The sequence below is a fragment of the Polyodon spathula genome, chromosome 8 (genome assembly GCF_017654505.1).
Source record: "Polyodon spathula isolate WHYD16114869_AA chromosome 8, ASM1765450v1, whole genome shotgun sequence".
NCBI classification, from domain to species: Eukaryota; Metazoa; Chordata; class Actinopteri; order Acipenseriformes; family Polyodontidae; genus Polyodon; species Polyodon spathula.
In genome coordinates, this window is record NC_054541.1 from 9389235 (window position 1) to 9402025 (window position 12791).

The 12791-nt window shown below is 39.3% G+C and overlaps 1 protein-coding gene across 2 annotated transcripts; it reads right to left on the reverse strand.

The window, feature by feature from the left end:
• Window positions 1-6551: 6551 nt before the first annotated feature.
• LOC121319325 (gastrula zinc finger protein XlCGF7.1-like) lies at window positions 6552-12295 on the reverse strand. Of its 2 annotated transcripts, none has more exons than XM_041256640.1 (2): window positions 12148-12295; window positions 6552-8095 (listed from the first exon to the last, which is right to left on the reverse strand). In XM_041256640.1, the coding sequence occupies exon 2, from the start codon at window positions 8049-8051 to the stop codon at window positions 7068-7070; it is 984 nt and encodes a 327-aa protein (XP_041112574.1). In that variant the 5' UTR covers window positions 8052-8095; window positions 12148-12295; the 3' UTR covers window positions 6552-7067. The 2 variants fall into 2 exon arrangements, with proteins under 2 accessions (XP_041112574.1, XP_041112575.1); XM_041256641.1 differs by having other exon boundaries at window positions 12140-12295.
• Between the last annotated feature and the right edge of the window lie 496 nt (window positions 12296-12791).

The following is a 12791-nucleotide window of genomic DNA, read 5'->3' on the forward strand; positions in this document are numbered from 1 at the left end:
AACATAAGTAAGAGTATAAAGCTAGCAGACTGTAGGAAAGAAGTCGCTTTAGCTTGTTATATACAGTTACAATGACTGTTCTGTTCTGATAGAAACCCATTCAGCCTATCTCTGCTTGACATCACAAACGTCCTCATGTTTGGGATATTGTGCGTATTATGGCTGCCTTTAAAAATCTTTTTAAAAACCAATTTACTGGTTGCATTTGCAGCCAGGCAACCACTATAGAGCCCCTTCCAAGCTCTTGGAAACTAGCTACAGTAAACTAACAGCTAATTTCTTCAGGTTCTAATAGACTGCCCTATTCCTAATAGTTCCTAATAAAGTGTGCATTTAAGCCATCACAGGCATTTATCAGTAAAGCCAGCGTGTCAGGGGCTAACCAGGTGATCTGGGTTCAATTGCAGGGTTGTAGTGTTGACCCCAGAGCAGAATTCCCTTCACCTTCGTTTCACACCTGATCAAGAGCTGGATTTAATCTCAAGAAGCCGGTGCAATTCCTCACTGTCAGCCCAATGAAAGTCTCACTATTTTTTTTTTGGTTTACTGAAAATCTTTAACAGTCGTGTGTGCGTGTGTGTGTGCGTGTGTGTGTGTGTGCATGTGTCACTGTCTTGAATGGCTTTGCTGGCAAGTGTGTGTTGAGCTATTTCGGCAGGTGCAGGGTTAAAGCTCAGTCGAACTGCTTGTATTTTCTTCCATTATAGACAGAGAGTAGGGGATCACAGCAAATTAGGCGTCAGTTCAAGGGAAAAGAAGATCAACGGACCATTAAGGCACTAAAGCTTAGCAGCCGGGAAAATAAAACAAGCTTACACATCTTTAAGGGGCTGGCTGGGTATGAAAGATGGAACTGCTGAAGAAAGTGAGAGACACAGTGGGCTGCATGCACAATTATTAAACTGAGCTCATTCACCAAGAAGAGCTATTGAGTTTGAAACCATACGGAACATGGAACCTGTTACTTACTGTTCCTTGTGCTTTTTTATTTTCTTTCTTCAAAATGTTTTGGCTTTGGGATATTTCTATGTTGCAGGCCTGTGGAAACACTCACATCTCTGGGGGCTGCATGGCATGGCATTGCACTGGTCTAAATTTGCACTTTGCACTTTGACCCAAAGTACCTTCTAAATTGCTGATGTTTAACTGGGCAGAATGAGAAGCCTTATACAGTGTGGCCAATGGCCCTGAAAGGCTGGCAGGAACACTATAGCATTTGAAATGTGAGGGGCCAGTGAAGATGTTTTGGCCTTGATCGTGGACTGGATCGATCTGGCTGATTCCCTCTCAGATGCGTCTTAGTTTATTAGTAGCTTCGGCCTTCCGCGGCCCCATTCCAGTGTGATCAATACTGCCGCTCGGATGGGCAGTATTTCTCTCACTTTTAGTGCCTTAACACTGTTTAACCGTGTCACCTGATAAACGGCGCGCCCTCCCGAAACGTTGATTTCTTATCGATTTCTGCTTGGCTTCACCATTTCTTGCCTTGTCAGTCTCGCACTGGTTTTACCTCCACTTACTCCCCTCCAGCAGCTTAAAGAGAGAGTGCCCCCCCCCCAGTCCCTGCCTCACCAGGGCCCATCCCTTCAGTAGCAGGGCTGTGTGGCTGAACCCACAACCTCTACAAATCAAGGTATATGTGCTAGATGCTTTGGATTGATTCCAAATGCAACTGCACTCAAGCAGCAACACCAGCCATATGGAGCATCCTCTACTTAATTCAGAGTCTTACATCACAGCACTGCACAAGACCACTGTATATGAGTACGTAAGTTGGTTTCTTTTCAACATCTTCACAGATTCTTATCATTAGGCTCTCCAACTTGTATCTCAATGGCCCAAACTCAAGCGATTGCATTTTTTGTATTACAGAATTAAACTGGCTACCTCTTCAACTTCAGCTTGGGTACATAATCACTTATTGATCTTTTTCTCGTCAACGTAAATTTTCTTCTTGCTACCTTAATGGCATTGTATCCTGTGTCTTATCATGGCATGATTTAAGAAGTATCCACCTCAAAGTGCAGTCTCTCCAATCTCAGAATTAGCTGTCACCATGGGGCTGTTTCTCTTCTGCAGAATCAGCAGCCAGTAACCCTGGATCTTTGACAGGCCAGACCTTAACAGCTACAATGCTGAATGACTTCAGTGCAGGAAGTTATGGGATGTTAAAACCACGGCTTTTTTAAAGACAATCTTTTTCTCAGATGGCTGGTGATAGATGATTGGATCCTAACAGACAATAATCCGGACTGAATAGAATGAAGGAAAAGTTGGGAGCTGTGTTAAAGTGAGGTATGGAGTGGTACAGAATGAAGGAGAGTTCTTGTATATGTGTGTGTGTGTGTATAAAGCAATGGCCAGTATTTCGTGTTAGATTTCACATTTTTCAATTTGTCAGATTTTCGTTAAGTATATGGAAAACTACAAACGGTTTGTAATTTAATACGTTAACCTAATATTTTTCAGCAGGTTTTTATAAAGCAACATTTTTGGCCATATATATCTATTCTCGAGTCACGTTGACATAGGGATTGCTGGCGCCACCTTGTGGAGGCGTCCTGCACTCACCAAGCCAGACGCATTAATCAAAGCCAAGGGAGTGTAAAATACAATCAGGTTCTTTTATCCATTTCAAGTCTCAGTCTGAAGGCTGGCCTTGTGAGCCTGAAAAAAAAGCAACCTCCACTTCATCAGAACCCCTACTTATAACAAATGGAGTGTCCTTTTCATGGAGTTCTGCCATCAGAAAAGTGCGTTCTCTCTATCCGTTTAATTCCAGCGCCAGTGGAAGGGTCAGGGCAGGAGCACCTAGCTACATTGACTCCCCGGCGCTTCCCAGTCGTGCAGTAAACTACCTTTTAGGAATTGTTTCTCAATAAGAAATGATCAGTCCATTTATCTGAGCCCGTCGGGCTGTCTCTTTGCCCAGACCTCCAATATTTTTCGTTTGACCTGATCTGGGCTATAAACTAGACTGAGGCACTTTCAATTTGTCACCCGCGCAGGGAGCGTCAACAACTGATTGCATCTCCAAATGTAAAAATTCCTCCTGCTTGAATTTCTATTCTTTAGTACTTATCGTTTCCACTCCTCCCTGCAAACTGTTTTTCAATCTGCTTGAAACACCCAGCCAGCAAAAAGTTGTTACGCAGCACAGAGAACGCACTCGACCGGGGCTACAAAGAAAAGAATGTGGTGTTTATTCAGACTTAGTATTAATATGTGCCCAGGATTTAAAGTGGTCAATGTGTATTGAGTGAGGCTCACACAAATGTATTTACTGATACTATAACCAGTCCAAACTGTGGCTCTAGTAAGTACTTGTGAAAAGTGACTTAAAACTCAAGTCCTCCACAGAGCTATAACCCTGCCCTAAAATGACCTCAGAAATGACCATTCAAACTCACTTCATACAGAGCCCCAACAGCTACCAAATCAAAACGACTTTCATCTCTACTAGCCCGTGGCCGAGATCTGCTCTACCAGTCTTTGTGGGTTCACATATAAAATAAATGAAGGCCACAGATCATTATTGAAGGAAGGGTTAATTTTGGTGCCTTGATTTTGTGTTTTGAAATGTGTTCCCACAGCTTGTATTTTTAAATGGTGTGACTTTGGATTTTAGACTTGTACTTTCACTATGATTTTTAGGAAATGGCCACGATTACTGTTTGTCTTCCCCGCGTTTTACATCATTGTTTTATCCAAACTGATTGTTAATGTAACAAAGTAAAAATGTGTCTTAAATTAGCCACCTTCGCTGTCTTTTAAACATCAACAAGCTGTTATTCCTTAAAACTCTACAAACTTTGCAGTGCAGCAAAATCTTAGTGAATCTGAAAAGTGTAACTGGGTTGTAATGAGTAGTTGGCTAGTTAAAGTTTCCCTAAAATAGAAAAGCATGTTAAGCAATCATTAAAAAAGACAACATAACTTCTAGGACCCTTGTGAGAAAGGTGCAGTAATCTTTTTCTTGTCAAATATTCACTCCTAACCTAATCATCGCCAGGCTGTGGGCTTCCCAGAGCCTCTCATTTGAAATCATGCACACTTTCCTCCCTGGCTCAAGAAAGTGCGAAGCCACACCTGCAAAATACAAGAGATGGAGATGTTGAAGCGGTTTTTTAAAAAGCCGTGGCTGCTTGAATTATTAAGGACAAATTAGTAAAATCCTGAACTTATAGCGACCATAGTAAGTGCTAGTGCTATGTGGGATATAACTGGGCCAGTTTAATCTGCCAGCAGCCTCACTTGGACACCCCCTGCCCAGCCCACTCTGCACGAGGCTCTCCTGGAAGATAATTGAAACTCTGATACACTCTTCTGTGCTCCGCTTCTCTGTTCTATTTCCCAGGGGGGCTATGAAGATGCGTTTTCCAATGCTCAGACCGATTGGAGAGCTAAGCGAGGAAGTCAGCCACGCTATTTCATACAGCCAGGGGAAGTGTATTTACATTTCCCCTCAACGATTCGATCGATCAGCTCACAGTAACCCTACACCCGGCGTTACAAGCGCACTCTCTTTTTCAAAAGTCCACTTTAACCCTTGCTTAATGATGCAGGAAAAACTGACGTGCCTTTTTAAGAGAAATGGAAATTCTCTTTGAAAAATAATCAAACAACTGAAATATGAAAAATGTTACAAGTCTTAGAGACGTGGTTAAATTAGTTCAGAAAGCAAGCCCAGATTAAAAACTGGACAGAGAAACTCCAGAGAAATCTGTTGGGGTAGGGTGTCCCAGCTACTGCCGGCCAGAGACAGAAAAGCTTCTTCACACAGTACTGATTACTTCAGATGTCACTGTTTATTAGCAAAAAAACACACTACATATTGTCTTTGCTAAACGGTACACTTCAGACACCTTACAACAAATATTAAACTAGCACCCTTTAGTAAAACAGTGTCAGGAACTGGAATTAACAGAAAACAACACTAGAAATGAACAAGATTATATAAACAATGTTCAGGTTTTTAACTAAACCTGTTCTAAATATTACATTCATAAACAACATTCTATCAAATTTATTTCACACCATAATGTATGTCTTTATTTAGTTCAGAAGTTTCAGTATTGCAATTTCCATAGACACATTTTTTTTACAAAGGTTTTTTTTTTTAAACATATAATTAACATTAATGGAAAATTTGTTTTGTTTTGTTTTTTTAATGTAACTCCAGGTACAAATTAAACCTTTGATTTGCAAACTGAAAAAAGCAGAGTTAAAAATTATCAGTCTAAAGTTCAAAACAGCTGTTTCAGTACCTAATATAGGTGAAACACGAATAGCGAAGGTTTTACTGATGATATAACCAAACTTGTTAGAAATCCCACAAATGTCCAGGTTTTAATCTTTTGTTTCTTTTGTATTTATTTAAATGTGTTTAGTGCCTGTGAAAGATGCTGGATCAGAGTGAAAACAAAACAGAGGTCGTCTATTTCTCAGCACAACCAGAACAGCGTAGACAGCTGCAACGTGAGCTTCTACACACTGTCTTAAAATCGTGCCTCGACTCTGGAACAAACATGGTTTGAGGAGGCAAGTTCCTCTGATCCCATCTAGTCCAGGGACACTGTCTGATAACATGCCCATTAGAGATGAGGGATGTGTGCTCTGCACTAGAAACTGGTCAGAGACTATCTCAACTTATTTCACGCCTGAACTCAACAGTAACAAGATGGAAATGGCTTTCGATCACTGCTAACCTCGACTAGATTGGAATCTGGGACATGGTGGTGAAGAGAAGACTCACACTCCACTGCAATTCTAATGAGTCACCCTGCCCTCCTCAGCTCTGCTTTCGAGCTCTTCAGAACTGGTGGCTGTGTGTTGGATTAGCTGATAATGCTGGTTCAGGTGCCGCCTCTGCTGGTTTCAGAAAGAGCAGTCAAGACAAACCGATTACAATCTTTTGAATGTAAGCCACTGTTCATTGATGTAACTTTAAGCAGTAGCTTCCCAATCTCTGCATTGATTAACAAAATACAGAAGATCATCTCTGAAGCATGTATCATATCATACTAAAACTTCAGCTATAAAAAAAGTGAATTGGGAAATAACAAGTCTGCCACCTGCTGGCATCTGGCGGCACTGTTTAAAAAAAATGGTTTAGTGCAAAGAACTTGATATATCATGGACTGCCTTACCTACAGGTCTGTGAAACCAGTTTTACTATTACTTTATATAAATCTCTCTGTTTTTTTAAGACTGTCCGGTCAGGTTATCATTAAGAATATTCACCTTTCCCTCCAGAACAGTTCAAACATCTATCCATCTACTTATTTATCTGTGTGTGTGTAATAAATATTTTATTTATATATATCGAGCATCAAAAGAAACTTACTATTATAACACATTTATTAAAAAAAAAAAAAAAGTATATAAATGATGGACAGTGACAAAATGTTTTTGGTTTCTTTTTAATCACTCCATCATTCCTCCTTGACCATGACACGCTTGAGTGACTGTGACTGAAGCATATGCACTTAATCACCTAATTATGGGGACAGTTGATTGGACACTGGAGTGATTCAGCTGCTGAATTGCAAGCTTGAATAAAAGCAATAAAGAATATCACAGAAAAAAACAAATATGCCACGTCTGTCAAGAGAGCAGCGCCTTCATGTAATCGGCATGTTAGAGGCTGGACTAAGGCAGCGTATTGTGGCTCGTCATCTTGGGTGCTCACAGCAAGCAATTTCAAACCTGGTGAGTCGTATAACCAGACACAGTGTGTCAATGACAGGCCAGCCGGCCGGGGATCAAGAGTCACAACACCAAGATCAACACATCATTCTGCAGCATCTTTGTGACGTCAATTGCTAATCAGCACAACAAAAGGCGTCAACTCCCATGGAGCATAATAAAGAATTAAAGACTATCCACAACGCCCTCTTGTGGGCAAAATTAGTCATTGTTGCTACATTTTTACATTTCTACAAACCTGCATGGACAGCTTTGCTGTCAGTCTGAAAAGCTTATGTACTGTACTTCCATTGTGTTTAGTTCACTTTTTCTTTTTATGAAAATGAACTGCTCAGATTAAAGGGAATAAAAGCGACCTGTTAAACTGATGGGTTGCTCTTCTTTTTCGCGGTGTGAGTGCGCTGGTGTGATTTAAGGTGGGACAGCTGTGTGAACCTTTGGCCGCAGTCAGTGCAGTGATATGGGGTCTGGCCTGTGTGAATGCGCTGGTGTCTTCTAAGGGTGCCCGACTGGCTGAAACTCTTCCCACACACATTGCAGGAGTAGGGCGTCTCAGCTGTGTGAACCCGCTGGTGTGCTTTAAGTCCTGCTAAGTGGCTGAAGCGCTTGTCGCAGGCCGTACAGTGGTACGGTTTCTCTCCTGTGTGTATCCGGCGGTGGACCTTAAAGGTGTCCATCCTGCTGAATCTCTTCCCACACACAGTGCAGGCGTACGGAGTCTCTCCCGTGTGGATTCGCTGGTGTTTCTGAAGATGCCCTGACTGGCTGAAGCTCTTTCCACAGTCAGTACAGTGATAGGGTGTCTCTCCTGTGTGGGTGCGCTGGTGTTTTTTAAGATGCTCCGACTGAGTGAATTTCTTTCCACAGTCAGTACAGTGATAGGGAGTCTCGCCTGTGTGAATGCGCAGGTGCTTTTTAAGGTCCCCCGACTGGGTGAAGCTCTTCTCGCACACAGTGCAGCGATATGCAGACTGTCCGTTGTGAATCCGCCAGTGCTCTCTGAGGTACCAGTACTGACTGAAGCTCTTCCCACATTGCGTGCAGATGTGCACCTGCGTCTTCTGCGTTGTGTGAGCTCTCTGGTGTTTTTTTAAGCTCCCCAGGTGACTGAAGCTCTCCTTGCATTCTGAACACTGGTAGGGGGTGTTTGTACCGTGTGTCAGCTTGTGAATATCCAGCATTGCTAATTCATAGAAACTCTTCCCACAGCCATTACAGACATGCCGGGTCTCCCCCACGTCGTCGTCGTCTTCTTCTTCCTTAATTTTGACCAGTTCATACTCGGGGACCTCGTCTTTAATGTGCACACATTGCAGTTCAGAACCCTGCCCTACAGATTCCATCTTTCAACCTTCCAGAGTCTCAACTACAGCTTTCCTCACTCGTCCTGTGACAAAAACAAAAGTATTTTAGTCCCTGCAGGTCATTTATACCAGGATGTATTCATATTTAAAGAGCAAGTAGCTTCAAAATTACTTTTTTTTTTTTTTTTTTTTTTTTTTTTTTTTTTACTGTTCAGGAAATTTGATCCAAAGTGACAGGAAGCTAGATAATGCTGGCACCTACTTAACAAAAAACTGACAATTCAAAAATGTGACATTTCAAAATCTAACATTAAATACTGTACTGCTATTATGGCTTCCAGTGGACTTTTGTGATATCACTTTGTAGTGTCTTTTGATTACATGATATTACATATAAGATCCAAATTATGTTATCTAATATATATGTATATATATATATATATATATATATATATATATATATATATATATATATAATTGATATATATATAACTATATATATATATATATATATATATATATATTATATATATATAATATATATATATATATATATTACCCCCATAGTTGATATAGATATATATATATATCTATTGATATATATTAAATATATATATATATATATATATATATATATAATATATATATTATATAAATATATATATATATATTATATATATATAATATATATATATATATATATATATATATATATATATATATATATATATATATATATATATATATATATTATTTTTTTTGTTTTGGGTTTTTTTGTTTTTGTTGTTTTTTTTTCTTTTTATTTGATTGTGTCTCAATACTAAAATTCTAGGTGCTGCAAAACCTTTGGCCGCAGCTGGATGTATAACTCGATAGAGAGATCGATATGTGATAGGTGTTACAGAAACGTGGTTGTCTGAGAGTAGGTGTTATGATGTGATAGGTGTTACAGAAACGTGGTTGTCTGAGAGTGATGGGGACGAATTTAATATTTGTGGGTATACACTGTATAGGAAAGACAGGCAGGACAGAAGAGGAGGAGGGGTAGCGCTATACATAAGAAACAGTCTTGAAGCCCAGGTGTTAAACCTGGACAAAGAAAATAAAACCGAATCAATATGGGTCAGAATAACGGACAAAAATTCAAAAGGCATAATAATAGGAGCATGCTATAGACCGCCAGATTCAGACGGTGAGCACAATAATCTGTTATACAATGACATTAGAAATGTGTGTAGCAAAGGAGAAGCCATACTAATTTCAACTTCCCCCAAATAAAATGGGAAAACCCGGTGGGTAGCGCAAAGGATGAAATAGAAATGGTGGAAATAACAAATGACTGCTTCCTAACACAATTTGTGAAGGCACCCACTAGAGGGGAGGCATGCCTTGATTTAGTCTTTTCAAATAACGAAGATAGAATAACTAAAACAGAGGTCAGAGAACCACTGGCAAACTCAGACCACAACATGGTCTCATTTGAAGTGTTTTTTAAATCCCCAAAAGAAATGACTAAAGCTAAGGTTTACAATTTTAGAAAAGCAAACTATGAAGGTATGAAACAGAGACTAACAGAAGTAGATTGGAGTAAAATAGAGAAAACATCCACAGAAGAAGGATGGTTGTTCTTCAAAAATGTAGTACTAGAGGCACAAAACAATTATATCCCTAAAGTAGACAAATCTAAATGTAAAACTAAATTGCCAAAATGGTTTAATAGATCAATTAAAAAAAATATTCAGCGAAAAAAGGCACTTTACAGAGCATTAAAAAAGGACCAAAAAGAAAGTACGCAGAAAGAGTACACAGAACTGCAAACGCAAGTCAAAAAGGAAGTTAGAAAGGCCAAGAGAGAAATAGAAATAAACATTGCTAAGGGAGCTAAAACCAATTCCAAAATGTTTTTCCAATATTACAACAGCAAGAGAACATTCAAAGAGGAGATTAAATGTTTAAGAGATACAAATGGCAAAATCGTAGATGAAGAAAAAAAAATAGCAAATATATTAAATGATTACTTTTCACAAGTTTTTACAAAGGAAGATACTGACAACATGCCCCACATGTCATCCAGTTCCTGTCCAGTTTTAAATAACTTTAGCATAACTGAGGCAGAAGTGTTAAAGGGACTAGGAGCTCTTAAAATAAACAAATCCCCTGGGCCGGATGAGATCCTCCCAGTAGTACTCAAAGAAATGAAAGAAGTAATTTACAAACCGCTAACCAAGATCATGCAACAGTCTCTTGACACAGGGGTTGGTACCGACAGACTGGAAAATTGCAAACGTAATACCGATCCACAAAAAGGGAAACAAAACTGAACCAGGTAACTACAGACCAGTAAGCCTGACTTCTATTATATGCAAACTTATGGAAACTATAATAAGATCCAAAATGGAAAATTACCTATATGGTAACAGGGTACTGGGAGACAGTCAACATGGTTTTAGGAAAGGGAGATCGTGCCTAACTAACTTGCTTGATTTTTTTGAGGATGCAACATCGATAATGGATAATTGCAAAGCATATGACATGGTTTATTTAGATTTCCAGAAAGCTTTTGACAAAGTCCCGCACAAAAGATTAATTCTCAAACTGAACGCAGTTGGGATTCAAGGAAACACATGTACATGGATTAGGGAGTGGTTAACATGTAGAAAACAGAAAGTACTGATTAGAGGAAAAACCTCAGAATGGAGTGTGGTAACCAGCGGTGTACCACAGGGATCAGTATTAGGTCCTCTGCTATTCCTAATCTACATTAATGATTTAGATTCTGGTATAGTAAGCAAACTTGTTAAATTTGCAGACGACACAAAAGTAGGAGGAGTGGCAAACACTGTTGCAGCAGCAAAGGTCATTCAAAATGATCTAGACAAGATTCAGAACTGGGCAGACACATGGCAAATGACATTTAATAGAGAAAAGTGTAAGGTACTGCACGCAGGAAATAAAAATGTACATTATAAATATCATATGGGAGATATTGAAATTGGAGAAGGAATCTATGAAAAAGACCTAGGAGTTTTTGTTGACTCAGAAATGTCTTCATCTAGACAATGTGGGGAAGCTATAAAAAAGGCTAACAAGATGCTCGGATACATTGTGAAAAGTGTTGAATTTAAATCAAGGGAAGTAATGTTAAAACTGTACAATGCACTAGTAAGACCTCATCTTGAATATTGTGTGCAGTTCTGGTCACCTCGCTATAAAAAAGATATTGCTGCTCTAGAAAGAGTGCAAAGAAGAGTGACCAGAATTATTCCGGGCTTAAAAGGCATGTCATATGCAGACAGGCTAAAAGAATTGAATCTGTTCAGTCTTGAACAAAGACGACTACGTGGCGACCTAATTCAAGCATTCAAAATTCTAAAAGGTATTGACAGTGTCGACCCAAGGGACTTTTTCAGCCTGAAAAAAGAAACAAGGACCAGGGGTCACAAATGGAGTTTAGAAAAAGGGGCATTCAGAACAGAAAATAGGAGACACTTTTTTACACAGAGAATTGTGAGGGTCTGGAATCAACTCCCCAGTAATGTTGTTGAAGCTGACACCCTGGGATCCTTCAAGAAGCTGCTTGATGAGATTTTGGGATCAATAAGCTACTAACAACCAAACGAGCAAGATGGGCCGAATGGCCTCCTCTCGTTTGTAAACTTTCTTATGTTCTTATGTTCTTATGATATAGCAGGCAACTTGATCTGAAGACTAAACTGTCGGTAAAGCATCTTAGCACACACTTACCACGAATAGAAAACAAACAGTATTCGAGTAATCCCATTAAAATCAAACTGCTAATATAATTTTAAAAAGTGTACAGTGAAAAACTAATACCATGACATGGCCATGTTTACTAATATAAAAAGGATCGTATTTTTGTAAACGCGTTTATTATTTAATAGCGTTACTTCATAATATTGAGTTAATGTTAAAATCAGTCAAGTTTTAATGTGTATAATAGCTTCAAATGTCATGGTCTTAGTTTTTCACCGTACACTTAACCATATATTATTAGAACAGTCCCATCAAACCCTTTATTGTGGTAGCAATGTTTACATACTGCATGATAGCTCTGTAGAAAGTCATATCAAACTAGCATTCTAAAAATGAATCTGCAAAAGTCTTACCTCCTTACCTGTTTCACGGAAGGCCTGACTTGTTTTCCTCTCGTCTGCCTTGTAATTTATTGCTATTTCTGTAATACCATGAAGTGTTTTTTTTCCTTAGTGATCACCAGGCAAAGAAAATGGGAAACGCTACAATAAATTTGCTTTTCCTGTGCAGGCCTGTTGACAGCAGTGCATACTGGGAGATGTAGTTTCCACGCGGTAGGTTCCTTTGTCTTTCTGAACCAGGAAGTAATCAGAGCTGCAAAGTGCAATTTGTGTTTCTTTGCCTGTTAATTGGATAGCGATTGTTGCTAATAAGTTGAAAAATTAATGTAAAGAAAAAAAACGAGGACAACTGCCAACCCTGAACAGAAAATTTAGAAGTTAAAAGCAAATTTTTAAATTTGGTGCTACTCTTGGTGACACAGGGGCTAATGGGAACAGTAAGGTTGGAAGATGGACGTACAGTAAAGAGCTCTCCTAGGTGAGACACTGTCCGTCTGTCTGAACTGACTGTGGGAAGAGTTTCAGCAAATTAGAAAAAACATGACATTCGCCAGCAAACACACAGCAGGAACACCCCATATCGGTCTGAGCAACAGTGAGAGTTTCAGTACGAGTCAGGGGACCTTTAAAAAAAAACACCAGCGGACGAGCTGAAGAATCAGCC

Coding starts and splice junctions, on each gene's coding strand:
- LOC121319325 (XM_041256640.1), bottom strand. CDS start 8,051: ATGGAATCTGTAGGGCAGGGTTCTGAACTGCAATGTGTGCACATTAAA.